This window comes from Motacilla alba, chromosome 5 (assembly GCF_015832195.1).
Source record: "Motacilla alba alba isolate MOTALB_02 chromosome 5, Motacilla_alba_V1.0_pri, whole genome shotgun sequence".
In the NCBI taxonomy this organism is placed as follows: Eukaryota; Metazoa; Chordata; class Aves; order Passeriformes; family Motacillidae; genus Motacilla; species Motacilla alba.
Genome location: NC_052020.1, coordinates 53,929,459 through 53,957,228, shown reverse-complemented (window position 1 = coordinate 53,957,228; position 27,770 = coordinate 53,929,459). Strand labels below are relative to the sequence as shown.

Genomic DNA, 27,770 nt, shown 5'->3' with positions numbered 1-27,770 from the left:
GGACATGGAAATGTGAACGTTTCCCAGGGCAATGCATCTCCTCTCTGATCCCAAAAGACCTCAGTGGGAAAATCTCCTGAGACCCATTTTTCATAATTGCCCAGGCAGTGGCAGCCCCATCTGACCAATAACCAACCACTGAGGGTCAGTGGTAAGGAACAGGAGGACACTCAGAGCAAGAAAGAAGGGAACTGAGAGAGAGGAATCTGGGCCCTCAAAAGAGCAAGTATAGTAATTTGGATGTAGAGCACAAATGCTGGGATGCATGTAGGAACTGAGGCTGGGAAATAGCTGTGCGACCTGGAAAGTTACAGCGCAGAGTGACAGCGACATCCATGCCCACGGGAACAAAGGAGCTGCTCCCAATTCAGCAATGTGCTGCTGCAGAGCAGCTGAAGGGCTGGAGAAGACACTGCAGGGCTCACGCAGCCGGCCCCGCTGAGAACAGATGCCAGTGGCTGAGCAGCCTTCCCCCAGCTCTGTGTTTCAAAGGCACGAGCTGTGTTCCCCACGTTTTGCCCAAGTATTTGAGGATCAGGGAGGCATTCAGCCTCATTAACCTTTCAGTGGTATGAAAACTGCAGAGCAAAAGGACAGCTGGAATTCTTCCTCCTGTACACACTGACCTAGGGCAAAGTCATCTGAACACCCGGGTGTGTGGAGCCCTTGGTGAGGGCTGACATTCTGAGGAACTGCTCAGGATATAACACGGACCTGCTGGAGTGGGTCCAGAGAAGGCCACAGAAAAGATCAGAGGGCTGGAGCACCTGTCCTATGAACACAGGAGTTGCTCAGCCTGGAGAAGAGAAGGCTCCAGGGAGACTTTATTGAACCTTCCAGTGCCTGAACGGTGGAGATGGACTTTTTACAAGGGCACGGAGTAGTGGAACAAAGGGGAAAGGTTTCAAACTAAAAGATTAGATATTAAGAAGGGGTTTTTGCAGTGAAAGTGGTGAAATACTGGTTGCCCAGAGAGACAGCAGATGTCCCACCCCTGGAAGTGTTCAAGGTCAGGTAGGGAGGGGCCTTGAACAACCTGATCTATTTGAAGATGTCCCTGCTTACTGAAGGGGGTTGTGCTATATGACCTTAAATAACCCTTCCTACCCAAACTATTCCGTCATTCTGTGATACCTCTAGGAAGTATATTGCTAGCACCTACTTTCTGGCAGTATTCATATTTTTGGCAAGTCTGTGGTGTTATTGTGAGAATCGAGGAGATCAGGTCTGTGCCCTGACCTCACCCTGCCATTGTGCTCCTGCAAGGCTGCCCTCCTCCAACACCACAGAGGGAACGAGGTGTGCCAGGCCAGAGCCATAAATCCCACTGGAGGAGTCTTACCTGTGAAATGAACTGGGTCACACGTCCAGAGGAGGAAGTTTCTCACAAGAAGCCCAGTGAGGTGTTGCTGTCCAGGAAGTACACACAGGACAGGAACACAAGCTCATTTGAAGAGCCATCTTCACTTGTGCTGCACTGTTTGGATGAGTTGAACTGCAAGGGAAAGAGTAATCCAAACAAAGCAAGTAGCAATGAATGTAGAAAAATAAAAATGCATCTCTGAACAATTTTGATCTACCCATTATTCGAATTGTCAAAATCCAGAACACATGTGTTGACTCAGCTTTAACAATGTCCAAGTGCAGCCTCCCTGGCCAGGCTCAGCTGTCCAAATGTAGGCAAGTTGTGCTTCCTGAGACAACCAGGATATGCTGCCTTGCCTCTGCTGGCCTCTCTGGAAGGGGACAGGTTTATCCTGGGTCCTGGGTCAGGTCTGCTAGCCCCATGCCTAGGGGCCCTAAGGTACCTAGGATGGGCATCAGATACCTTTGTGTACAGGAGAAAATGGAGAAACTGGACTGAATCCATCCTCCAGGCTCCTTGAGCAGTAATGGAGAGGTTTGAGTGTCTGAAACACCCATCTCTAGAGGAATCTCCCTTCACAGGTACATTTCTCTTTCCAGACACTATTTAAAAATCCTTGAAAATTAACTTGCGATGTAAATGTCCCGCTTGAAAAGCTAAAGACACTTCAGTTACTCTCTGCCTTAGTCACGCAAACATACTCCCTCCAATATCTCACTTTTTGGTCTTTGTAGACTCAGTTGGAAGCAAAGAGCCCAGAAATACCACACCACCAAACTCTGGCAGCCAATGACTGCCCTGCTCTGGGACATTGCTCTATTGGTGGCCTGGTCCAGCTCAGCCTAGTCCAGGATGACAAGCACTGAAGGGACACAGAGCAGCAAGGCATGGAAAAAGGCTCCCAGACAGGCAGTGTTCCCAAAACCATTCGCACCAGGGACTGCTCTTCCCTCACCACAAATTTTCTGGGGTATGAAATGTCACGAGAAAGGTCTGGTATTGTCTTTGAATCTTATTTTTGTTCACAGCCCCTGAGGGAGCGTTAGCACTTTGCAATTGCTTTTCCCTGTTCTTCTGTCATCTGTGGATATTTCCATGACACACTTGCCCTGAGGCCATCAGACTCAGCTGCCAGCCCTGAGGGCATCTCCACCTGGCTGAACTAATGAGCAATGGAGGGAGGACGTTTTTAGAGGACAAGATGCTTGGTTTTTACAGAGAAGGTGTGATCAGAAGACTGTAGCATTAGTAGCCCTACTCACAGGTTGGAAATGCTTGCAGAGAGCAGCAGGAAGGCTGGGAAGAGCCCAGGGAGGACAGGCTGAGCTGTGGCCCTGCAGAGGGTGGCCAGCAGGTCTGTGTGGTTGTGCACTTCTGAATCTTTGGTCCCTTCTATCAGCACCCCAGACCTTGTTTCAGCAGAGACTGCGGTGACATCTGGTCCATGGGCAAGCAGCTACTGATTTATGGCCATTTCCTTCAGGAAGGGGCTGTCACTTTCCCTTCATCTGCATGTGTGAAGACTCTGATGGAATGCATTCAGCAAGCAAGAGACACAGAGCTTTCTTAACGGTGTCAAGAAAGGATGTTTTTCAGATCCAATGAAGCTCCATATTTATGTCTCTGGTTCTTCTGAGGTAAGGATAATGTGAATCCAAACCCTCACCCTTGCAGAGCAAGCTGAGAACTGAACCCAGACCACCTGGATGCCAGGAGAGTGTGTGTGTGACCACCTGCATGCCATGGACTGGTGTGTTATGACAAAAGTGGGTACCACCCCTAAACCACTGCAGGTGGAGAAGCCCAAACCTGCTACCGTGGATCAATTAAGCTCCAAGGATACCTAACAAAACATCTCTGGAGATCCAGCAGCTCAGCAAGCTCAGGAATCCAGATGGATGGAACTTCTCCTGTAGAGCAGCCCCCTCTGGGCCTGTGTGGGAGAGATTCAATCTCTTGGGCAACAGAAACGAGATCCCTCCAGAGGGTATTAGTGTTCAGCACCAGGCAGCAGCCCAAGCAGAGAGCTGGGGTGCCTGGCAGCACAGTGCTGGACTCATTTCTGCACATGTCATGCTTCAAGCTCTGAAACCCCATTTAAATCTAGTCCCCAGTTATGGATCTCTTCCAGGTCCTGCCCTTCTGCTTCCTGTGCTGGATAGTGACACATTGGTGCACTCCTTATCCTGCACACTTTCTGCATTGTACAGGAATTCACTACTGACACCAGAAGCAAAAATAAAGCTAACCAAAAATATCTGCCCCAAGAGGAATTTTGGCTTTCTAGGTGCAAACATATGGCTGAAATGAGTAAATAGGGAGATCTTCCAGCTGAGTTGTGCTTCTGTGTGTGTGCGTGCACATGTGCTTGTATCTGCATTTTCACTTGAACTGTTGTCATCTTCACTAAATATTTTACTATGTTCAAAAGCATGTCTTTAAAGGTCTTTCAACAGTAGGCAAGAACACATGCATTTTTATTCCTCTACTGCACTAAGAATAATTCACTTGTCAGATACCACACTGCTCTCTTGATCAGCTGGTTCTGCAAATAGAGAGAAACCACATCCTATGTGCACAGAGAATCCCTGAGTCACCACTCTATCTTCTGATCCATCTTCTCCATGCTTGAGCCAGGACAAGCTGGGGCCTTGGACTGGCTCTTCTGCTCAAGGATTTATGCCATCAGGCACAGTTAGCAGAATATAAAGGTCAGAGATACAATTAGCAAAATATGGTTGGATTACTACAGTCCTTTGACTGCAGTGGGACACAGCATGAAGCTTTTATTCTGTAGATATCTAAAGCTGTGGGAGTTGAACCCTGGCCTCAGAAGTCCACAGACCTGACTTCTGGTGGGACTCATCTCTCCTGTGATCTCTGAGGCACCAAGTCCCACAGAGCTGGTGGGGCCAGGCTAACTGGTGTCCTGGGGATTGTGCTCCTCAGGACAAACTAAGGGCTAGGCATAGTCTAAGGTGGATGCCAAGCAGTACAGCCACACTTCTTGTCTTCCTTGCCATAAATGCCAAGGAGGCCAACTCTGGCACAAAGCCTTGAAGTCCCTTCCCACCCTGTGCTCTTCACCAATGCCACTGTGATAGCACAGCCAGGAAACAGGGGTGATGGTATGGACACATTCCCATTTAGCAGCACTGGTCTCCTGGCTCACACTGGCTTCTCTTGTCCTCTCCTCAGCTTCCATTAGGATCAGGGAAACTTGTCCTGTTGATCTCAGTGGGCACTGGATCAGACCCAGTGCACCTTCTTGCACAGCAGCTGGTTTTGGCCCCAGGCTGGTTACATGTGGAATGGGCAGCATGATTTTCCTGTTTTTTAGAGATTACTAATGAAATGTCTGAGCATTATAATATGTTCAACACAGAAAGTCTATGTATAATTTATATCTTGTTCTTTTTCAGTCTTGGTGGTGGTAAGTAGCTGGCCATGAATACAAGTTTATTTCCAAGATGTGTCCCAAATCCCTTCTTCTGATGAGTGTCCAGGGTTTAGGAATGTAATTTTAAACAGATGAGTGGGATTCCCTTCTGCTGATTTTGGGGTGGGGGAGGTGGGGGGAGTGGGGGGAGTGGGGGGGGGGCTGCATCAGATCTTGCTCACAGGGAGGGGAAAATCTCAGGGTCTGCTCTCCCTTCTTGCATGCCTCTCTGCATTTCCTCTGGGAGGCATGCAGAACCCTTCCCAGCCCCACTCCCCCTGGCTCTCTCCATCACCAGGAGGCTGCTGTGCTCTCATGTCAGCGTGGCCTCTCCGCTGGAGCTCGGGGAGTGCAGCAGCCAATCGGGCAGCCCTCATCAATCTCCCTAAGTGTGTTCCGACTCTGCGAGGAACATCCTCACCACTCCTCTTCCCTCTCTGCAATGACCTGAACTCCAGCTCTGCAAGCAGTGAGCAGTGAGGCATAATGCGATGCAGGGCAGCCCGGAATAATCTGGTTGGCATCCAAGGATGTATATTCACTGAGAGGCTGAGGAGTGTGTCAGCATTTAGTTTCAGTCTAGCTGCACTTTTCCTGCAGCACAGAATCACAAAGTCTCCGTCTCCTCCTCTGGATTGGGACTGATTCTGCACCGGGATCCTCTGAAAAGACAAAGTTTTCCTCTCTTGTTATTGCTGTACCACCACAATCTGCCAAGATGTGTGACTGCTTTCATCTAGTTCTTCCTAACTGGCAAGGATCTCCAGCCAGTGGTGGGCTTACGTTTTCTATACTTTTCTGTATTCTGCTTCTGCTTTCCTGTGCTCCGCTCGCTGCGACTCAGCCTCCCAGGCAAGCCCTGCAGCTGCTGGGGTGTGGCTTTCTCTGATGCTGCATGAATCAGATAAGGAAAAATAGAGTTAAGAAAAGCCTGTCGTTACCTCCTCTAAACTTTCCTGCACATGTCGAAGCTATGCTTAAAGAAGTCTTTGACTTTGTAAACAAATTAAATTCAAGCTGTGTCTAAATGACCTCTTTCGGGTTGCATGCCTTAATTCACGAGCTTGCCCTTCATCTCTCAGAGTAGCAGGATTCCTGCATGATCCAATCCACCCGGCATTTACAATGGCTAAAGCTGTGCTGTGCAGTGTATGTTTGCAAATTCAACGTGTCCTATGCTCTGTATTCGGTTTGTTGGCTGGACAACACAGCACTCCGGAAGAAGGGATTCTTTTCCTGGGTTTCCCTGCAGAGCAGAGGGAAATTAGCAATTTAATTTTTTTTTTTTTTTTTAAGGGGAAAAGATACACATTTTAATATAAAATATTGCTGAAGCAGAACAGTGATGACTGGAGGAATAAGTCTAAAGAGTAATGCAAAACAGTGCTTAGCTGGCAGAAGAGTATCAATAAATTACAAATTTGCTCTTCGGTTTATGCAGAGATTGACCTGTTTTAAAACAAGCAACTTGTAGTCTTAAAGTTGTGCCTACAAAAATGGCAGGAATCTGAAATTTCTACAGTATCTTTTTCTCCCTAAAATATACAAAAAACTATGTTTATCTACATTCTGCAATAAATTTCCTCAGTATTTATTCTGGTAGAAGTTATAATCTACAAAACACAGTCTGTAAGATTTTGATAGTCTGAAAGTGGAGCACTTTTTTTTTTTCTTTAAATGGTTGATTATTTCTGTTTTCTTTTGTAAATAGTTTAGGATTATATTTTCCATAACAATGGAAAGTCAGAAACAGCTTGTCAGACTCGGAGTCCTATTATTGCCTAAGTTAACTTGTTGGACTCAGGGAGACAACTCAAGGAATAACTCCTATCTCTCCACCCAACAAAAGATACATTCTGACTCTCTGCTGGTTACCTGGTGATTAGATAAACCAGATGAATCACTATAAGGTTACAGCAAATATTTTAGGACTACACTCTGACAGTATGTAAATATGATTTATTCAAAATATATTTGACATAGTTTTAGTGAAAATAATTCCTTTTATAAATGTGACTTTTCCAGTAGTAGCATTTTCCTAATGTTTGTCTGCCTGCACAGATTTACTTGTTTAGCAAACAAACTAGTTTTGTGGTTCTTACCACTCTTTCAGTTTACCACATCAGAGACATTCTTGGGACTTCTAGGTGCTACCTAATAGAAACAAATACAACCAGAACACTAACAGAGCACTCCACCAAGCCAGGCTTTCCTCACCGATTAGCAAAATGTTTGGGTTGGTTTTTTTTCAGGCTTTTTTTTGGCTAAGGAAACAAAATTCCCCCGTGCCATGAACCTGGGTTGTTACCTCCATGGTGCCAGTTTTCTGATGGTGTGGAAGGATGCTGCTGGTGTGCCACATGCAAGAGGAGCATCTCCTGCACGGGGTCGTGCCATGGCACCAGCCAGCTCCTGGTGCCCGGGAGGTGCCAAGATGGATCAGGGCCACGGCACCTGCAACAAGACCTGTGCTGGGAAGGGGTGCAGCAGGGAAAGATGGCTGCATGTGAAATTTGACAGGGATCTGCTTTCCAAACAGTTACTGCTGATGTTTCCTGACAATGGGTTATCATCCTTGGAGCTCAGGGTGTGGCGGGGAGAAGCAGCTCTGTTTTTCTCAGACAGGTAGGCTGGCTGGCTGCCCAGGCATGTGATATGGGTTTGAGAAAGGAGTATCAGCGTGGTGATGAGGCAGGATCATCTGAGCAAGGGTGGGGAAAACCACACCATGAATCCCACATCAAGCAGAGCCTATTAAATGCCTCGTTTCCTCCCCAGCATGGAAGGAAGGCTAGCTAAAAATAGGCTGGTTTTGTAAGCTCCTGTCTCTGCCGGCTATATTCACTGCTCCTGCTTTAGCTGACTGTCATGATGACACAGGTGAGAAACAGATAAACAAAAATTTGCCAGTTTTCTTTATTAGCCAGGCAAGAACAGGCATGCACTTGGATCTGACATCTGGAGGAGACTGGGAGTGTTTTGCTGTTGTTGATGAACATGTTTTTCGTGGATAATTTTTGAGTCACAACAACAGATAAGTAGGAGAAGAGAACATCTCCATCAGCAAACTGTGGCAATTGGCCAAATCCTAAAATATAGAGGTCTTTCTAGGTCTTTCTAGCACAAATGTTTTCTAAACCTTTTCTTCACCTTGTTTTGGGGCATGATCTAAATCCCCAGAAACTAATGGCTGTAAAAGACTCCATTCACTAAGACACTGGTGCAAGTGTGTATGGCCTCCTAATTAGCACCAGATTGGTGCAAGGGCCAAAATAAAACACATACTTTAGTCCTTTGCTGAATGGACACCTGGACCCAAGACTGCTGCTTCTCGGGTGCCATGTTGATCTTTGCACTGTGTGGGAATAACACAGCTGAGATCCTGAGATCAGCTGGAGCTGTAGAAGTCCCTGGTCAGGGCTCCACTGCAAGCTGTGACATCCAGAAAAACACAGTGATATCACTTCTCCTCTGTTGTCTGCCATGCCAAAGGCTGCGTGTTCATTCCACAGTGAGAACTGCTGAATATGGTCCACAAATTTTGAGGATCTAAACCAAAATGCCAGCACAGTTGCGCTTTTTCTTAGAAATATTTTCTCAAGATGTTTGACTATGAGCTGCAACAGCATCTATTCCAGCCCCATCAAGAGACAGAGATAAAAAAACCTGTAGGAGCCAGACTCCCAGCTTGGGTGAGGAACACCCTCCCCTGGTTCTCAGGAGAAGCTCTGAGCTGACACACCAGCATATTTAATTTACCCTCCTTTTACTTCATTCAGGGAGTATATTGTTAAAATGACAAGCTGTTTCAGTTTCAGCAGACACTCACTCTCTGCACAGTAATGCTTCCCGATATCTACTCTTGTTCTACCCATGGTGACACCAAAATAACTGTGGTGCCAGCACAGACTGAAAGGGAATCTGATTAATCTGGCTCTGGCAGAGAGCTCCCTGCCAGCATCATGAATCAGGCTCAGTAAATTGCATCCCTCTGGCTTCTCTCGGTCTTCCCTCCCTCCTGAGTCATCTTCTTCCCTCCAGAGTTTATATTTTTAGTTATTAGTTTCACACTTCTGTTTCCAATGGGTACACACGGGCTCGTTGGTGACTTATGAGCGCAAGTGGGAAAGAAACATCGGCATGACAGTGCCCCACAGGCAACAAGGCTTTCTTTGTCCATACCCTGTCCAATGAAGGGTTTGCTGTTCTCCATCAAGCTGCAAGAAATGGGGATGGTATGTACCCGCCAGAGGCACAGCACATTGTGTTTGCCACAGCTTCTGATTCATGTGAGGAACGGACATACCCCAGCAGCAAACCAAAACCAGCTGAAAAATGTTGATTTTTCTTTACTGCTGCATTTCAAAACTTCAAGAAGAAAGATCAACAGACATCTCAAGTCCACTTTAGTAGTGTGCTCCTCCCTGGGCACCAAAGCGTGATGCATTTTGCCCAGCAGTTTGGGCACCATCTGCTTCTGTCCGAGGCATCTGGCTGCAGCAGCCTCTTTTGCAGGGCTCTTGTTACTGTGTTAGAGGTGGAAGAATGTGAAGCAAAGGCCAGGGAGAGCCCCCACGAGCCAGGGCCTCCAGGGCTGCTGCTATTGCTCCTCGCTCTGGCGAGTGCTGCCACCACAGGAGATAAATGACACCCTTGGTTTGAGGTGGGGGCTCGCTGCCAAGACAAACACTCAAACAATCAGCCAGGCTGGGCTTGTCTCTACAGAGGAGTGGCTGCAAAATACTTCTGGATCCAAGCTTGCAGCACGCATGGTCACCCAGTGCCAGTGTCCTGTGCAGATGGACGTCGTGTTTTCCTTGTTTCCGTGTTTCCATGGCAAAGGGCAGTGCACCCTTGTTCCAACCAGAATGCCATCTCCAGCACATCTGTCCTGTAGTGTCTGCCAGTGCAGCCACCACGGTAACCTGGATGTGTGGGGTGCTTGGGGCTGCATTAGTGAGCAGTGGGATATGCCCATGGGGTTTTGGTTGGCAGTGAGGTTGCAGGAGGGTTGTTTTCTCCCTGGTCTAATGGAGAGCACACCTTTAGGGATGATGTGGCAGTGCAGGGGGTGCAGAGAGGGGATAATAAGGACCTCCTAGAGCCAGTGTTGATGTGTAGGAAAAGGCACATGGAGCTGGTATTCTGCATGAGGGAGCTTTCTCCATCCTGGTCAGCCCATGCTGGAGTGCGTTCACTGTAGGAAATTCAGGGCCCCAAACTCTCAGACACCAAAGGAGTAACTATTTCTCAAGGATACACCCCTGCCTTTATGGCAACACAGACAATTACATAACTGTGTTCAGTCATGAGACACAGATGAGTTTGAAAATGCCAATAAGGTTCCAATTTTTTTAGCCTTAAGCCTCTGTACTTACTAGTAGTAGATATTACAACTAAATAGTAGTGTCTGTGTATCTGTGTACCAAAACTTGCTGGCATAATATTTTGTGTTGACGTATCTTCAGGGCCATAAGAGTTGCACAAGTGTAACCTTTCATTCCTGTTTCTGCAGTAGTTTGTTCCCCTACTAACCCTGCCAGCCGTGTGCTTGTACAGGGCCTCGCCATGCGGATAGCAGCCAGGTCTGAGGTTGCAGTAATTAGTCCTGGCTGGGCTTCCAGTTTTCTTTAGTACATATTACCATTAGATTTCTATCAGTGTATCTTCCTCTGTCAGAACAGGCTTTACAAAAAATAGAAAAAAAACTATCTAGTTGTTAGAATTACTGCGGGAGAAATATTAGTAAATTAATGCTAGCAAATTAATTGTAAATTACACAGGTGCATTAGGCATACAGTCTTCTACCTGCATTTAGAATACATAGAATACATAAGAGACAAGAAACAAAACTGTTTCATCTGTCTTTCACTGCCATGGGGCTCTCCATCTCACCTCAATACTTTGCTTAATGAAACACACAGCTGGGATGGACCAGCAGACTAGTCCTGTGTGAAAACATGATGCACGCTTATAGGCCAAGAAAATTAAAGGAAACAGCCCTACCACCTTCACTCTTTTCTTAGGGCACAAAAGGCAGATGCACTGCACAATCTGGGAAGTTTTCCAGGCTTCTATTTTTTTTTAAGTTCATGACACACAGCATGAAGCAGAATCCTTTAAGCTACTGTGACATCAGATGTGTTTCAGGAGAGGTGCTGGGAATGTGGATGAATGCAGAACAGATCAGGTTCTGCACACTTTTGTTTTCAAGGTCTGTTTTGTGTTGTGGCTAAAGCTGTGCTTAGCTTGGACTGACGACCAGCATCAGTAAATCCCTTTGGGACTCAACAACAGCATGACAGGGAAAATCTATCCCCAGATCCTGAGGGACCTGGAAGCTTGCTGCCATGGGCTGGAAGGGGTAATGCGATAGCCCCAGTGAAGCCAGTGCCATATGGAGTGGCTTGTCACAGACATTTATATTTCCTCTGACCCTATTCAACAAAACACCAACCCCAAATTTGGCACAACTGTGGCATGGCAAAGACTCAGCACCCATTCTGTGGCACCCATTTTCCCAGTGGGATAAACATTCTGGTAAGACACAGACAAGAGATAGGGACTTTCTTTTTTTTTTTTTTCCTCCACTCCTATTGCTGATTTTGAGCCAATAAAATCAATGTGGGGTTTCACCACAGAGCCAGGGGAACTCTTCATAGATGCCTTTGAGAACAGTGCCTCACCCTGAAAATGATAACCCTTGTCTTTATTGGGCTCCTATACTTAATTAATGGCTGAAAAGCATCTGGAGAGGGTTGAAGTAGGTAAATGATGCAACTTAACTCCCAGTCTGATGATTGGTATCACTGTTCCCAGACTACAATCTCTCTTTGATATTGGAAACAACGGCGAGAAAGATGCTGATGATGGTGACATTGGTTTTGGCTCTGGCTCCTGGAAGGAACAGTCATCTCATATCTTATGATCCCAATTACACCAGCAGATTTACTCTGGATTCACACTAGTGTAACTGGAAAAGGGAGCTGGACCACAAAAGGCTTTAGTAAATGGGGATTACAGCTATGACTAGAAAAACAAAAAGGATTACAAGAAGGTACAGAAAAAGATGGAAGAGGTGGGTCAGCATGGATCTGAAAGAGCTGGATCTGAAGTTGTTGCAAAGAACAGAGAAATTTATGATCTGGCCCAACAGTCAGCATATCTGAGCCTCCAACAGCTGTTCTCAGTATTGCACAGAAGGACCAACAATATGATGAGAAGAGAGAAGCACATGAGGAAGAGCAGGAGAAAATATGAGATCTGGAAAGAGCCACACAGATCCCACCCATCATCAGAAAGGCAACAGTGGCATTAAAGGGAGGAGGAAGAAAACAGCCTAAGAAAGCTTTGCCATGAATGATCATGAAATGATGTCAAGCAACCTATAAACAGTCTCAGGAAAAAGCTAAATAGCAAACCTTTTTTTGTCTCACTCCCTTCCCCTTTGTGTCCTCCCCTAATCCAGAGTGACCTTAGGAAAACAGCATGAGAATAGCTGGGCTCCACCTAATTTGGACTAAGGATAACTCACCTCCTCCCTCCTATTTCTAGTTCTTCGCTTGACTTGTGTCATGTTTGTCTCTTGCATTCTGATCTTTGGTATGTGCCACAGCAGGAGAAGTAGGGAAAGGAGAGAAGTTAACCTTTCCCTTGAGAAGCAAAACACGACTGGTGTGAGGGTGAACACAGTGCCTTTTCTTGGCCACTGAATAAGGCAAGCAGAGAAAAAACTGCCCTTTGCATGTGTCTATCCCGATTTCCAAAGGGGAAAAATTCATAAAGGAGAATACACTTCTCGCCACCATCAATCCTGCAATTAAACTGAACTTTAGCAAAATATTTGCTGGGTTATGTAATAGGGGCGGATTACAACAGGCTGCCACATGGCTGCAAACTGCAGTTTTAACCCCTGGACAAACTGCCTTGTGGTAGGTAAAGATAAGTGACATCAGAGCCGTAAAAACAGTCAAGCTCAGACAAACCTTTAAAATACAGTTTGATGGTCCATCTGATAGAACAACTCCAAATATCTGAGGCTGCTTTTCTTCCTGATTTTCTTGCCTATACATGGCCTTTCTGTCTTTCTCCTGTCTCTCCCTCTGAGCACTGTCAGAGCAGTCTCCCCCATTCCCCAGGTGCCTCTTTCTCAGGCTTCCCACTCTTTATGGCTGCTGAGGATGCCCTGGAGGTGTTCCTTTGCACCAATGTGTTCCTGGTGTCATCCTTTCTATGTCGCAGCCACCCCTCCTGCAACTGCAGGTGTTGATGGCTTCCCCCCTGCTACCTGAGCCCAGTGATGTGTGCCAGGACCAGGAGCACACATGTGGCACTTTCTGGCTGCAGGGCACTGCAGATACCAAGGTACAAACCCTATTACAAGACTGACCCCAAGCCTCTGTGTCTTTTCTGAAGTTCTGTGCATCAGCTGGATGAACCTGGCACAGGCAGACACCACCTTCCTTCCCCAGCACACCTTCTGCACAGGCTTTAAAGCCTCTCTAGGTCTGACCAGCTATTATTCGGGCAGCACTTAAAAACTGGAGAAGCAGAGGATTGTAGCTAATTAGCTGAGCCAGAAAGGCACAAAGGACGTTTGAAACAGAAGAGAAAACAAACAAAGCCTTGGCGAGGACTCAAAGGCGAGGCAGGCTGGCTGCAATTCGCCGCTCAACACGCAGAGAGGCTCCTCAGGAGGGCTCACACAGACATGGGACAGGGGAGCACCCTTTGGGAAGAGCTCGCTGGGAAGGGCTCACATGATGTGAGGCGGGGTTTGGAGCCAAAGCCGCCCCTGCTGGCCCCACCCAGGGACCTGGGTGCATGAATGACCCAAAGCACCTCATCCATCAGAGCAGGGACACTGCCAGCAGGACACCGGCACCGAAACCTGCCCACGGCTGCCAGGTAGGAGCTCGCTGCTTGCAGCACATCCTGCTTTGCCTCCACTGCCCTGCCGCTCGTGTGTGAGAGAAGAGGCACTTGGTGCCCTCAAGAAGATGTAGTTTCTGGCTTCTCTGAGCACACACCACATCAAGACTTTCTACCCACATGCTAAGTTTCTTCTCTCTCTTTTCCCCATCTGCTGGGGTTTGAAAATCTTGTTGGATGTGTGCTAAGGTGATAAACTGGTTTTATTTCCTTTCTGCCTGGTATTGCTGTCATGACAAGCTGAGAAAAGTAGGATACCCCCTACCCTGACAGAGCAACCAACATGCTACTGGGGCATGTACATTTGCTTTCTTTACAAATGCCTGCAAAACAGAGAGTGGCAAGGAGCTTCTTGAAATGGTTATGCATCATTGAACTTAACTGGCACTCACCCAGACCCCCAGATGGGAGAAGAGGAGCTTTTTTCTAAGCCCTTCCCACATTCTTGTGCAAATAGAAAGGATGAATGATCACCATCCCCTGTGCCAGACAGTTTTCTGGGCCAAATTCACACACAAGCATAGGAAAGCCAAGGGGAACTGAAACTGGTGAAGCTCTCCCTTCCTTCCGCTGCTTGCAGTGACTGCATTTCATATGTTCAAATCCTTCTGGGATTGCTTGGACTGACTTTGTGTAATTATTTTCATCCTTGGATTAAATAGGCCAAATATGTAAGCTGGATCTCAACTTGCTGAGATCTTACTTTACACCATATTTTGTCCCTCTGGCATATATATTACACAGCAGCAGATTGCATTTAAGTAGTTTTTTCAGAATAAAAGTCTGTCTTTGCTTGAGGGTATCAATTTTCTCATCATTCTTGCTGTTCTGTCTTGTATGGATACTTCAAAGGATCATGGAATGTCCTAAACCAGGCATCTACCCATTCTGGCTTTCAGTACACTCAGTCTGACTGACACCTCTCCAGACTTGGAGCATGCACAGATTTCTCAGCCTAGAGGTTAGGGGGAAGGTGTGACTTGATGCAAAAGCCTGTAACTACACCCTTATTTCTACCAACTGTGCTTGTCCTTCATTGCTTGTGATCACTGATGAGAGGGGCAAACTCATGGATGTGCCTAAATCTGAGCCTTGTTTTCAGAATGAGTAGACAATGAGGCTTTTTGAAATTAAAGACAAAAGGATGCAAGGGGCTATGAGACCCCCCAAGGCAGAAGCAGTGGCTTTGAAATCCACTTTTAATTGCCTTGTGAGATGCCAGTAGGTACAGGAGAGAGGGTGGCCATTCAGTGTGTCATGTTATGGGAGATCCTGAGTGTATCCTGCCCAGATGGACAAAGTATTCATGCGTTATAAAACATTCAGTGTGTTCCATCTGCCACCAGGTCAGGGTCAGCAGGTACAGCCAAATTAAAACCAGCATTTTTGATGTGCACCACCTTTCTTTCTGCTGGCAAAGTGCCACCTTAAAAAAAGCTTAAATCTTTCATGAGTGAAAATTACTTGCTCAGCAGTCAGAGATTTCCAGGGAAATAACAATGGTTTTGAAATCACCAGCTGTGGGTGGAGGTTTGTTCAGTCTGTCCTAACTTTTTCTTCAAACATTTGGGGTCTAAAATGGGAACTGTGGAACTGGCTATACCTTGGCTAAAAATCTTACCACCCAATTACTTCATCTACTATTAAGAGATGCTCAAAATCTTCCTCTAGGTTCTTCCCCATTAAGTTGTGTGCATTAAGTTGTGTGAAATGCAGTTGTGGTGAGCAGAAAATGCATGAGGGTCAAATCCTAGCTACACTCCTGTGAGGACTGTTTCCCACTAGACCCATCTCTCCAACACTCCCTTCCTCCTTGTTCCACACATTGAATTCCAGCTTCTTTTGTATTGCTGGCATCTGCCTCCAAGTGCTCTGGGGGTTTCCTCCATGCTTCTTGTTCAGTCCACGTGAAGATGTGCTCTCCTTGGCTGAGCCTTGACTAGATCCAACTTTTACCTGAGCTTAATCCCTCCAGCCTGTCACAGTTCTTGTCTGCTGTCTCCCCTCTCCACGTCCACCATCTGCAGGATTGATCCCAAGCAGAGGCTGATGTGCTGCCATCTCTCCTGCCCCAAGGGATGGGTGTTCCTGGTAAGGACATGTTCTGTCCAGAAACAGTGAAGTTTTAGGGGGTGAGCAAGCAGGGCAACTGAGCTAAGAAAATGCTGCCATGGTTGGGAAGGAAGGGCTGCTTCAGGCAGTCTGTCTCATGTTGGCTCTATCTGAAGCACATACCCAACGTTCTCTGCATCTTGGCCCTGCACTGTTCTGCTCTGCCGAGTTCCTGGTCAGTTTGTTCTTCATAAAGTGGCTGTTTCTTAATATTAATGGGTGGCCTTGCTGGAAGCCTGTAGCTAACATCTGGCAGGGTGACTTTCCTTTTTGCAGCTCCCTGGATGACGACTGTGGGCCTTGAGCAGCAGATTCCCAAACTTGTTCTGGTTCATAGGCACCCCAAGGGTGTTCTGCAGTGCTGCCCTGTTCTAACTTGTTCCCTACTAAAAAAGCCAAAATCTCCTTCAGATTAAAAAAGTGTTAACTTAAAAAATAGAAGATTAGTGCTGTACCTGAAATTAATCTTTCCCAAGATGTCTTTAAGGTCTCACCAAGGCTTCTCCTCTGTGCAGTTACTGAGAACCAGTTCATCCATGCTCTCAATCCTTCGCCTCACAACCCTTGGTCCTCCTCTCTCCAGGTTTACTGGAGGGTTAGGTGGGTGCTAAGATAAATCTTTGAAGCTGTTGCTTGCATCTGCACCCTCCCTCCTGCCTCCATATCAGTGCAGGGAGTTAGATTTGCAGCTTGGTTGAGATTTAGGCATTTCTGAGGCTGTAAATAAAACACTGCATGCGATATCCAGGTTGTCTGGATTTGCTGAATTTGCACTGGGCTCACGCTGCTGTTTAAAAGTGAATTGGCTGCCCTGCCTCATCTCTTCCTGAGTATCATGACTCACACTAGAAAACTCCTCTTGGGTTTCTAATGGCTTTATTATGGGGTATGCACATGCAACATCTTTTTGATGGTCTCAGAGTTTGTGAGATGTGGCCAGATTTTCACAGAGACCACACACAATATGATAATAAAACTGACTAATTGGGCACTTGGGACATTTCACTCCTTCATTCCTTTACTAGTTTTAAAGTTTCAGTTTGTTGATTGAAGACTTCACGTTTCTCCAAGGGCTTCTGCTTTTCTGTGGTGCATGATCAGTTTGGAGATGGTTAATGGGTCCTTCATTTCTTACCAATGGATCTGTAAGAAAGGAATAAAGTTCAAAATCCAGGAGAGGAAATTAATTCTTTTCCCAAGAGAAAAAGAAAAACATTTCTCTTTGAGTGAGAATTTTATATCTGAATATAAATTGTGTTTCATTGGCTTTTCCCTGTTGAAATTTCCCCATTCACAGAATGATGAAACTTTTCAGCAAGGAGTGAGAGAATAATCAGAAAAGCCAATCTGCAGCTTTTCTGTTGTGATTCCTTGGCAAAATGGACTACAAAAATATTCGAATGCAGGGAAAAATAGTCCTAGGCCACAGCATTATGGATGTGGTTCCAGAATTAGTCTTGGAGCTGAAAATGATGGAAGCAAGGGGAGCAGAAAGGTGTCTCTGAGGGGGTTGTGGAGGAAAAGCTGAGCACCCTTCTGCAGTGTGTCCAGCCCTTCCAGCTCCTCCTGCAGCTCTGCGGGAAGCAGGGGAGTGGTGTTCATGTTTCTTACTGAACAATGAGAAGGGCTCAGAAAAGAGAGTGAATGAGAAACCCTCTGGACCCAGCATAACTGCACATGAGAGAGAATACAAACCAAATCAAATCTGGTTTAATTGCTGTTATTTGGGTTTGCATGCTAAGCAAAATCTGCTCTGCTCCCTTTTCCCCCTGCTCACAAGGGAAGAACAGAATTCCACCTCCCTCTGCCATCTGTGGGAGCTGAAAAGCACCTGGGCAAGCAGACACGATGAAGGCTCACCCATGGTGCACGTGCTGTTCCCGGGCATTTTTCAGAACCAAGAGAAAGACAAATGTTGTGGTGTAAATGGGATAAATTATTAGCCCCTGTAGCTGTGCTTAATTCTACAGAACTACAGGCCTACACCCAGTGAGGCCTGTTTTCCACAAAGATGAATCACTTGCTGGGTTTCTGTGCTCACCAGATTCACGTTTCAGTTCTCCATTCCTCTGGCTCTCCTCCCGCGGGTGAATGATGGATCGCTGGAAACGCACCCGCGGAATCAGCGCGCGGCCGCGCTCCGTGCCATCCCTTCAGACAGCTCGCTGAGCACCAGAGCCTGTCCTGTGCAGCCACACGGGATTTCCACAAGGGAAACGGCAGGGGATGGATGCCAGCCTGGCAGCCTCTCCCCTCTGCCACCCGAAATAGCGCTCAGAGCTGAGTCACCAGGGAGCCCGGAGTAACAACGGGTGATTCCTTTATTCCTTTAACAGGGACAATACTCAGCTGTGCTAACAATTACAGATGGAAATGGGCTCCAGGCAGTAGTTCATCACAAGACACTCTGAGCCCTGTCATTGCTCTAAGCAAAAGAAAAAGGCAGCCTGAGGACTGACCCTGTGCTGTTTCCCCATGGCGCTGCAGGACCTGGCTGTCACTCTCAGCATCCTTCTCATTCACGGGGGCTGCTTAAAGGATAACTTGCTTCTCTTCTTGCATCCAAAAACCTTCAGTAAGGACTAACAAATCACACGTGAGCAGGTGATGCTTGCAGTTCTGCTTTTCCGTTTCAGTGTCACACTTTTTCCTCTGTCATGTATTTGTTGAATATTTAGAAAAGGAATAGTTTCCTGAAACCGGGATTTTGAGTTTGGAAATATGTAGGGCCAGTGCTGTTTAACTGAACCACTCTCTACATAGGAAGCCATCAGCAGAAGAAGGTGGTGAATCATGTGGCTGTGTAGTGGGAAATTGGAAGCCTTCACAGAGCTGCTTGTGAGGTGTCACGTGTGTTTGTTTCCTGAGTCATTCGAATTACTCAGAATCATGGGCTGGGACGTGGCACATGGGTATGCCCGGGCAAGAGCCCAGTCCAGGCAGGATCCTGCAGCTTCCAGAGGGCCTTGGAGGGAGCTCAGGACCGTGTGAACAGGAAGGATCAGCTAAGTGATACCATGAGGAGCACTACAGCCTCCGTTTGAGCTCCTTGAGCAAAAACTGAACAGCGGCTAAAAAATACATTTTAAAAATTCCCCACTAACTTCTGTCTTAACCATTCATCCACACGAATATCCATTTCAAATAAAGGAACTTCTAAGGACACTTTTTCCCATTTTTTAAAAACAAAGGTGTTTAAACTAAGCTAACATAATTAAGCTGACCAAGCATGAGGTAAAAAAGAGAAGAGCTACATCTCCTCTCCCTTCTTTTTTTGCTGTTCTATTTTGTTACTGGTCAATCCAGGTACTTCTTGGGATTATTTCAATTAATAACATAACTTCTTATTTGAAACAAGACAAAGAAAAAACTAAACTATCTGTAATTCTATATTTAGCTTTTCAAATTCTTTCATGAACACTGCATAAAATTCTTCAAGATTCATTTCTACTCCTACTCCCCAAATACATTCAATACCTTTTTTTTAAAGGAAAAATAAACCTAAAATACTTCTATTATTTATAAGCAAACAAAGACTGAAGACACAAGCACTTGTGTGAGATAACAGATTGTGGAAGAACAGGACTCACTGCTGGCAGTGTTCAGTTTGCTGTGATCTCAGAATAAGTGCTCTTCTCTGCTCCTGACCCATTTTGGGCTCTTTCTTCTCAGCCTACATTTACAGGGTTTTCATCAGCAACTGAAAGCACTTCTGCTCTCAAAACTCCACTATATATATAATGTCTTCCTTTAAAAATATATGAGCTATTCTCTCTCTCTTCATTGATTCCTATCTATTGGCAACTGCAGCCAGAACCAACATAGCCCTGTGTGCTGTGCAAGACTGAACAGTGACCTTGTTTAGCATTAGCATCACTGAAAATTGGGAGGGATTAATTATTACACGCTGGGTATCTTCACTCAACCAAGTGGCAGCTGAACTCAAAGGCATCAGCGCAGTGGTGGAGAAAGGTCTCTTTTAGGGCTCCTTCCTCCACACAGAAATGCTGCCTCATAGCTGAGTGCTTCAGCAGAACCCAAGAGAATCCTATTCATACTTATCAAGCTGATTTTCTCTGCCAGGAGCATCAATCAATGTTTAAATTCAATTTCTGGATGTGTATTGAGGAATCCGGCAGTTTCAGTAACATTTTACCTTTCCCTGGTACTGACTGGTGAAAAAAATTACATGATGGATTTCTCACCCCTGTCCTAGGCTGGTCGCTGTTGTTTCCTCTGCTCTTCAGAGGGAGAAAGTCAGGAATGAAGCATTAAAGGGCTCAACATTGCTGCCATTCAAAGTCACAGGCAATACTATAGCTGACTTCAGTGACAGTAAACGAATGAAACAAAAATATACATGTGCCAAGACCCTTAAAGCCCAGTGATTTAATTCCAGCCATAGGAACTGCACAGGACAAAGCCAGTGGAATCACAAATGCATTGTGGAGGGAGCACTCCTTTCCTTACTCCCTCTTGGCTGCTGTTTCCCAGAGTTTTCCTTTCTGGGACACCAGCGAGCTGGTTCAGCTGAGTAAGCTGAAGTGCATAAGTCAGATAACTGTGCTGATTATCTGATTTTACTTGTCCTGTACTTCTGGCTTTCCCCTTTCCAAGGGAAAGTTTTTTGTGATGTAGGGCTTCGAGGTGAGTTTTGTGTTGTTGGAAAATCAGTCTTAGCTCTGTGAGGAAGCAGGAGGCTTAGAAACCCCAGATGGAATTAACCTAATGTATTTCCATCTCTCACTGATGTTGTTTACACAGTGCAAGCCAGTCCGGAGTGGTGAATGGTATATTTAAAACGAGGTCCTCTAACATTTGGATCCACCCCATCGCTCAACTTAACAGATACTTGATACCAATCAAGTGACTCACTTCATTAAGAAATAAACCCTGCTGTGTTGCTGACATCCTACAGCAAACACTGAGCCCCATTGTCATCTGCTGAGTCCTTTCTCTGTCCCAGCCCACGCCCTGAAGATGCACACCGAGTCTCAGGCACAGCAGCAGCACTGACCCTGTTTTTCCATGGTGGTGCGTGCCAGCCACAGACACACAGCAGCCCCTGTGTCTGTGAAATACCGTCCCTTAATCCCCAGCCTCCCTCTGTGCCCCTGCAACAGAGGGGCAAAACAGGGTGAGCATTCATCATCTGGAGGAAAACAGTTTGTTTTATTAGCAAGACAGGAGCTGGTGCTTGCTTGTTCCCAGTTTGAGGGAGTTTCTCCTGTTTTTCCCACTCACCTGGGCTTCTTGCTGCTTGTCAAAGGCAGCATCTGCCAGCTCTGCCCACCAGGCAGGACACAGAAACAGGTGCAGGTAATCCAGTAACAGGTGCTATTCCAGATGTGTGTGAGGACTTGGGTTAAAGCACTCTTAAAAAGAAGTATCTGTAAGAAATACAGATGCCCCGTGCCCAGAGCCACTGCCAGCAAACAGCCTTTCTTGACTGGGGCTGCGTGGGCACAGCCAGGTGCCCAGGAGAGCATTTACACCCCTTCCACCGCCCAGAGCAGGTTTCATCAGGATCCCGAAGCCAGAAGAAAGGGATTATTTCAGTGCAGTTCCCAGTTACTCCTTCAACAAACGTGGTAATCACTGGTAACCACCACTAAATGCCATGCAAACCCCAGGGCGCATCGTGAGATCATCTGCCAGGACTCTTTTATTTTAAGATCTTTGTTTAAGAACTGTTCTAAGGCTTTGGAGAGAAAGACAACAAGGTTCACTGAAGCATTTCCTCAGCTGGGGTGCCATAAGCCACACGACCACCCACAAAATGCAGTTTATGCCATTCCATACAGGGACTAGTAAAAACGAAAAGGGAAAAAAAACTCAGCTTTAAGTGAAGCATCTGAAGTGTGTTTTGCCATAGCACATAGAAAGTTCTGCTCTTTTCAATGGCATCCGAGCTACTGCATTTAATAATTATACTTGGCTTTTATTGATTTCTGGTTTTTATATGAGATCTTTTTATATTCCATATCGGTGGCAATATCCTTCAACATCCAATTTGATAGGAAAAAAACTGTCTTGATCAAATATAACAAATGTCACACAGATGCTTAAAAGTACTTCAGAAATATCTAACTCAGTAAGTGAATGAAAATGAAGAGTTTGTGAATGTTGTATCCATACTTTCGACAGTCCTTAGGGCGTTTTCTTCCCTGGATTTCGAAACAAGAAAACTTACTGACTTTGTAATATCCAGAAGTACCAAAACTGTGGAAATAAAAGTGCTTAAGGCAGCATAATGACATTGCAGAAAGAGAAACTGTTTCAAATAGTTTTCTTTAGGTGCTTGAGCATTGCCACCTAGCACAAACAGGTTATTCATGGGAAATTAACACCTATCTTTCCAGCTTGAAGAGCTGCTTTTGTTTTCCTGCTGTCGGCTATTTGTCACTAATATTCACTTTTCAGGGAGGAGCCCGGGTCTGCTTTTCATACATGACAGGTTTTGAACTAGTAAAATAACAAAGATTCACTGTCAGCCAGCTCTGAATTCCACTTGAGTGGGGAACTGAGAGCAGCAGAGAGCCGGGAACGAGATGGTTGTGGAGAACATAGAGTAAACACTAACTGCTAATTAAAAGCCTCCACAGCACAGTCTGGAGACGGGTGTCCAGCAGCAGCAGCAGTGACTGCTCAGGCCAGGGGGGTGACGAGTTCTGCAGGTGGCTTTGTCCCCTCTGCTCTGAATGATGTGACACACCACTGGGAGGGCAGGAAGGCAGCAGCTCCCCGGGTACCCTGGGTTTTGTAGGAGCATTGCCAATTCCAGCAGCTTTCCCCCAGGTCCGCAGCCGTGGCTGCGCTGCCCCTTGCTCTGGCTGGCTCCTGTTTTTCTGTTTCGTTCTGTCCAAGCTATTTTGGCTGCAGAAGGTCAAAGCCAGCACTGTCAGGGCCAGTGGAAATGCATTTGGGGGACAAAGAGAGATGGAGCATATGCCCGAGGACAAAATAAAAGAAACTGAGCAGGGTGAATTAGTTTCCTTTTTCTTCTCCTCCTGTTAGTGAAAGGAGTGCTCTTGGAAATGTCTCATTTTGTTTCATTTCTAAATAATGCTTTCTCTGTTGTTGTCGGGGTTTTTTGTTTATGCTGGTTGTAGATCTGCATTTTTAGGCTCTTTTTTATTTATTTTTTTTTTCTCCCCATCAGCAACAATATTAACCCCTAAAGTGAAAAAACATAGGTATGTAGGGTCCTGGAAGAGAATATTTGAATTTCTGATATGATACAAGTCTTCCCTGGGTTTGTTTGGGTTATTTTGCCATGAGTTTGGATTTTACTACTCCAGCCCTGGATACCTGGAGTTGACATTTGTTTATCTTCACAAAGGAGAAACCTCTTTCTATACAAAATATTATCAGTTGCATCTTGGTGTTAGCGCAGGAAGCAGGTCGTGCTGGTAGAACTTGCCACAGGCAGGTAGATACTGGAGCCTCTTTTGAGTAAATTCTCAGATGAAAAGACCAATCTATTTGGAGGACAGACTTCAGTTAAGTTACAAGGTACATGAATGACACCCATTCACTTTTTTGGGGGGAACTCATCTGAATTGACTAACTTCAGAAAGAGGTCTTTGAGTCCAATCCTGAGGTTTCTTAAAAGAGGCAGTGATGGAACCTCATTTCCATACCTGGCTCTCTCTCTGTCTGTGAGGTTGCATGTCTACCTGCAAATGGAAGAGCTTTATGCAAAAGAATGTTGGAGCAAATCAATCAAATTAATGTCTTATGTATTGCAAAAGAGAAGAAATTCAGAGGAAGTTTGTGTGGCTGGCTTAAATACCTTTTCAGTTCAAACTAACTGACTGTGAAATAGATAAATATATACATTCCTGTGTCGTAACAAAATGCAGTCATGGGAGACAAAGCATGGGCGATGTCTAAATTGGTGATTAATGTTACATTTTTCTTCCTCTGGGCTAGAACTGAGAGTTGGTGGCCACATGCTTCCACCCATCCATACCTCTCATTGCCAGTCTGATGTTCAGTTCCATCCACTCTTCTACATCTTGAATTCACACTGATCTTGTCTCTCCCTTCCTTTTTCTTTTTCCTGTGGTTCATTCTCTTAGCAGCCTATCTCTCTTTCACCTGGAGGTCCTCAATTTTTCAGCTCCTTTCTGAATTGTGCAGACAAGTTTGCTTTCTCCAGCTGATCTCTGCAACCCAGACTTATTTACTTGTGGAAATTTGTGGCTTTGTATTTTTCCCCCACATATCTGAAGATTCGTAACTGCTAAAATGGAAAAATAATAGAAACTATCACCCTTGCATCCTCCATACTAAACCACAGGGATTTGTGTTCCAGAGCATGCTTTACTACAATCTCATGGAACATGCTGCCTCTCTGCCTTTGGGTCAAAGAAAACACAGGAACGTTCTCGTTGTTTTAAATCTCATTTCGTAATTACTATTAAAGCAGCACACCCTTATGTGTAAGTCTAACATGAGTCCATGCACAGGTCAGGGTGTGAGCAGCACTAATAAAAGAAAGCTTGTGTCATTCAGCTGTGTGTTTGCAGATTTACCTGTGAGCAGAGTAGAGAAAACAACGTTGAGAAAACAACAGGGAAGTTGGGAAACGTTGGGAAACGGGGTTAGATACAGGATAGAGAAATGTGAGATACAATGGTGCTTCCAAGGCAGTTGAGCAGAAAGGAATATTTTTTAATATAGCTGCAGCATAACTCAAAGAGCTTTATCTTTTAATATGTAGATGTCTGTCAAGAAGAGTAAACAAAAGGGCTGTTTGGAGTGCTCTCACTGAATAACTCATGCTGGAATCACTTGGTGAACTGGGAAGTTATCAGTCTGATAGCATTTTTTCAATAGCTCAGCAGACAAACAGGGGATTTGATAAATATTTAAAAATAAACCAAGTGAGCATTATGAACTCCTGTCAGTCAAATAATGTTGAAATAATTTGACAGTCCCAGAACAGCACCATATCAGCTGAAAAGAGGGGAGATTTTAGGCTTGAAGTTGTGTGGGGATAAATCTGTGACACAGCAGTTGTCTTCACTGGAGTCACAGCTGCAGGGCAGTGCTCAGACATCCGGACTTACACCTTCAGATCCGAGATGAAACTGGAAAAAAGCCACTGACAGTGAACGTGGATTTCCCAATACCATGAAAACCAACAGTCATTTCTTCCAGGTTTATGGAAAAACAGTTGGCTTCTCTCAACTTAGGCAGGAGTTTGTCTCATGTGGGCTTTAAAAATCCTTAAAAGATCGAAACAACGCCCATCCATATATTCAGCAAAGACAGCTGAAATGCAGCACTGACTGGGGATGGAGCACACGGCAGCTGCTGCCACCCCACAGCCTGTGTCCTGCTGGAGTGCTGCTGCTGGCACCACTCACCCTGGAGGTGGGAGTCACATTTCTGCATCCAATGAACTGTCCCCACATCAATCCAAGATGTAGGCTGGGCTTCTTGTTTTGCATGTCTGTTTCTAAAAATGTATGTTGTTTGTCAGGATGTTGTAAGAGGCTCAGAAAGGCTGGACCTTGGTATAGTCCTAAAGACGGTGCACAGGAATAGGGATGGCAGCAGAGCAAGCCTGAGCCAGCTCTTAGCAAGGTCTTGTTCCCATTCTCAGCCATCTCAGTTCATTCTCAGCCATCTCAGTTCACTCTGCACCTCAGGAGGCCTTTATTGCTTCTGGCACCTGCAGAATATCTTGCTTGAAACACAGAATGATGGAATGGTTTGGGTTGAAAGGGACCTTAAAGACCATCCAGTTCCAAGCTCCTGGGATACCTTCCACTAGATCAGGTTGCTCCAAACCCCACCCAGCCTGGCCTTCAACATTTCAGGTGCCACCTTCTCACTTCACCTGCGCTGACACTGTGCCATTGCCTCATCTTCCTCCTTCACAGCCTTACCACCTTGCAGTGGCTACAGCCAACCTCTGCTTTTACCTCTTTATGTGGGTGCCACACTCACAAGAAGACAGAGGTTGTGTGTGAAATGAATACTGCTTCACAACATATTTATATTAATTATATATGATTATAGATATAGTATATAATCACACATTATATGTGATTATATATTATTTATTTTGTATAGCTATACAATAGAATCACATAATAGACAAAATTGCTGAAGTGTTAGTCAGTTCATGTGCTAAAAACTGTATATTAATTAGATAAAATTGCATACAGTATTTCTAAATTAAGTTATATCTGTGATCTGTAATTAATATATAATGTATAATTAGATGTAATAATATACTTTAATTGCACAAGTTAAATAATTTGCTTTACTATAAATACCATAGTTGTGTGACCCTGTTTTCATAAAATGCCTGTTCAGCACCCACATAGGATGGAATCAGAGATACACACTCAGTTTTCCCTCTCAGATTTTCAAATACCCTCTGTGGAAACCATGTGAGCCCATTCCAAACTTGGGTCCAGAAACCCAACATCTGCAGAATTTCAGGTGTCAAAACCTATTCAGAGCCAACAGCATAAAAATCCCTAGCACAGCGTCTGCCTTGACATGAAACCAGGCTGCTCTGTAAACACGGGGGTTTTCCTTCTCCTTTGGCTGGAGTGGTTTTTACCTGCTCTGGGGTGTTGGCAAAGCAGCCAGAGCAATTGCAGGACACTCCCAGGGCTACTTACGTGTTGTTTGTATTTTACACCTTCTCTCACCTCACCCCTTTTTGACAGAAGGCAAACCAGCAGTCAGATGCTTCTGTGAAACACGGAAAGCCGGGCTGAAATCTGTTGCTGCGAACTTCTTAAAACTTCAAGGGAGCAGGAGTCAAAGGATCAGTGGAATTCCTGGGAGAGGGAGGAATCAGCTGTATTACAAATTTCTTTCCTTTACATGGGGTGACATAGAAACAGGTGAGAGGAGGGGCTGGGAATTACAATAAATCCCTTTTTGCTGGCGTTAAGCAGCTTCCCTCCAGTGAGGAATATCAGCGCACGCTGAACGCAGCACTAAGCGCCGGCACTCCCACCTTGCCAGCCACCAGAGTGCTTCTCTTGGTCTAAGCGCTGTCAGCTCAGCATTCTGGGGGCTTTCGGAAAGAATCAAACAGCTCAATAAAAGTGGCAAGGAAAACGAACTGAGAGGGGACGCTGGGACAGCCTCGAAGCCCGTTCGAACCGTGCTGTTGTGACGGGCTGCATCCTGCGTGTGTGCATGCCTGCACGAGAATTTACTGATTCGTACAACGCTAATTACCCAGTTGTGTCCCGGAGCAAGGCTGGGAATGAATTTCAGGAAAAGAGATGTTTGTTTTGCGCGGGCGCCCACATCCCATATACTTCCAGCCCCGCGGAAATTGCCCCGCATCTCCACCCTGCGAGCGCCTGCAGCCGTGGGCAGCGAGCTGGGAGAGGACACGGAGTCGCGGAAAGCCCTGTGCCCCCATTCCTCAGCGTCCCCCGACATGGAAAGCCCGAGCAGCGCCAAGCCCAGGGTCTATCCCCTGCTCCCGCCTCAGCTGAAGCCGTACAGCTGTTGCCTGAGCAGAGAAAGGGATTGGATTTCACGGGCTGTGTAATCTGCGAGAGTGCTCTTTGCCTTGGGGATAGCAACGAGCCTCACCCAGGCTCAGCCATCCCCTCTCGGCCCGTGAGGAACGCCCCGCTCGACATAGAAGGAAAATTGTTTGCTGGATTTCTGCACAGCCCTCCTTCCAATTGCTGGAGAGAGAGGGGGAGTGAGAAAGAGAGAGAGTTTAAGGCAGGCTCTGCACTGGTGTTCTGGGCTATTTCAACTTCAGGGCAACTTTAGAGAACTTCAGTTATTTTTGGTAAGTTTTTTTCTTACAACACAAACGTCTCTCTCTCTCTTTCTTTCTTTCTTTCTTTCTTTCTTTCTATGAAATCTCTGGTGCAGATTGCAAAAGTTTGCAGTAGATGATTTTAAAAATGCAGCGAG

The 27,770-nt window shown here is 45.8% G+C and overlaps 1 protein-coding gene across 3 annotated transcripts in view; it reads left to right on the top strand.

Annotated features, from left to right (window-relative positions):
• The first annotated feature begins 5,508 nt into the window (after positions 1-5,508).
• The window catches only part of LOC119701204 (protein AHNAK2-like), a 72,423-nt gene continuing 50,161 nt past the window's right edge, over positions 5,509-27,770 (top strand). Inside the window, exon 1 of one of the 3 annotated variants that reach the window (XM_038137490.1) lies at positions 5,509-5,578. In XM_038137490.1, the coding sequence (XP_037993418.1) occupies positions 5,524-5,578 (55 nt within the window). In that variant the 5' untranslated portion in view covers positions 5,509-5,523. Of the gene's footprint in view, positions 5,579-13,695; positions 13,713-27,228; positions 27,643-27,770 lie in introns of those variants that run through there. The other 2 variants (XM_038137492.1, XM_038137491.1) reach the window with 2 other exon arrangements.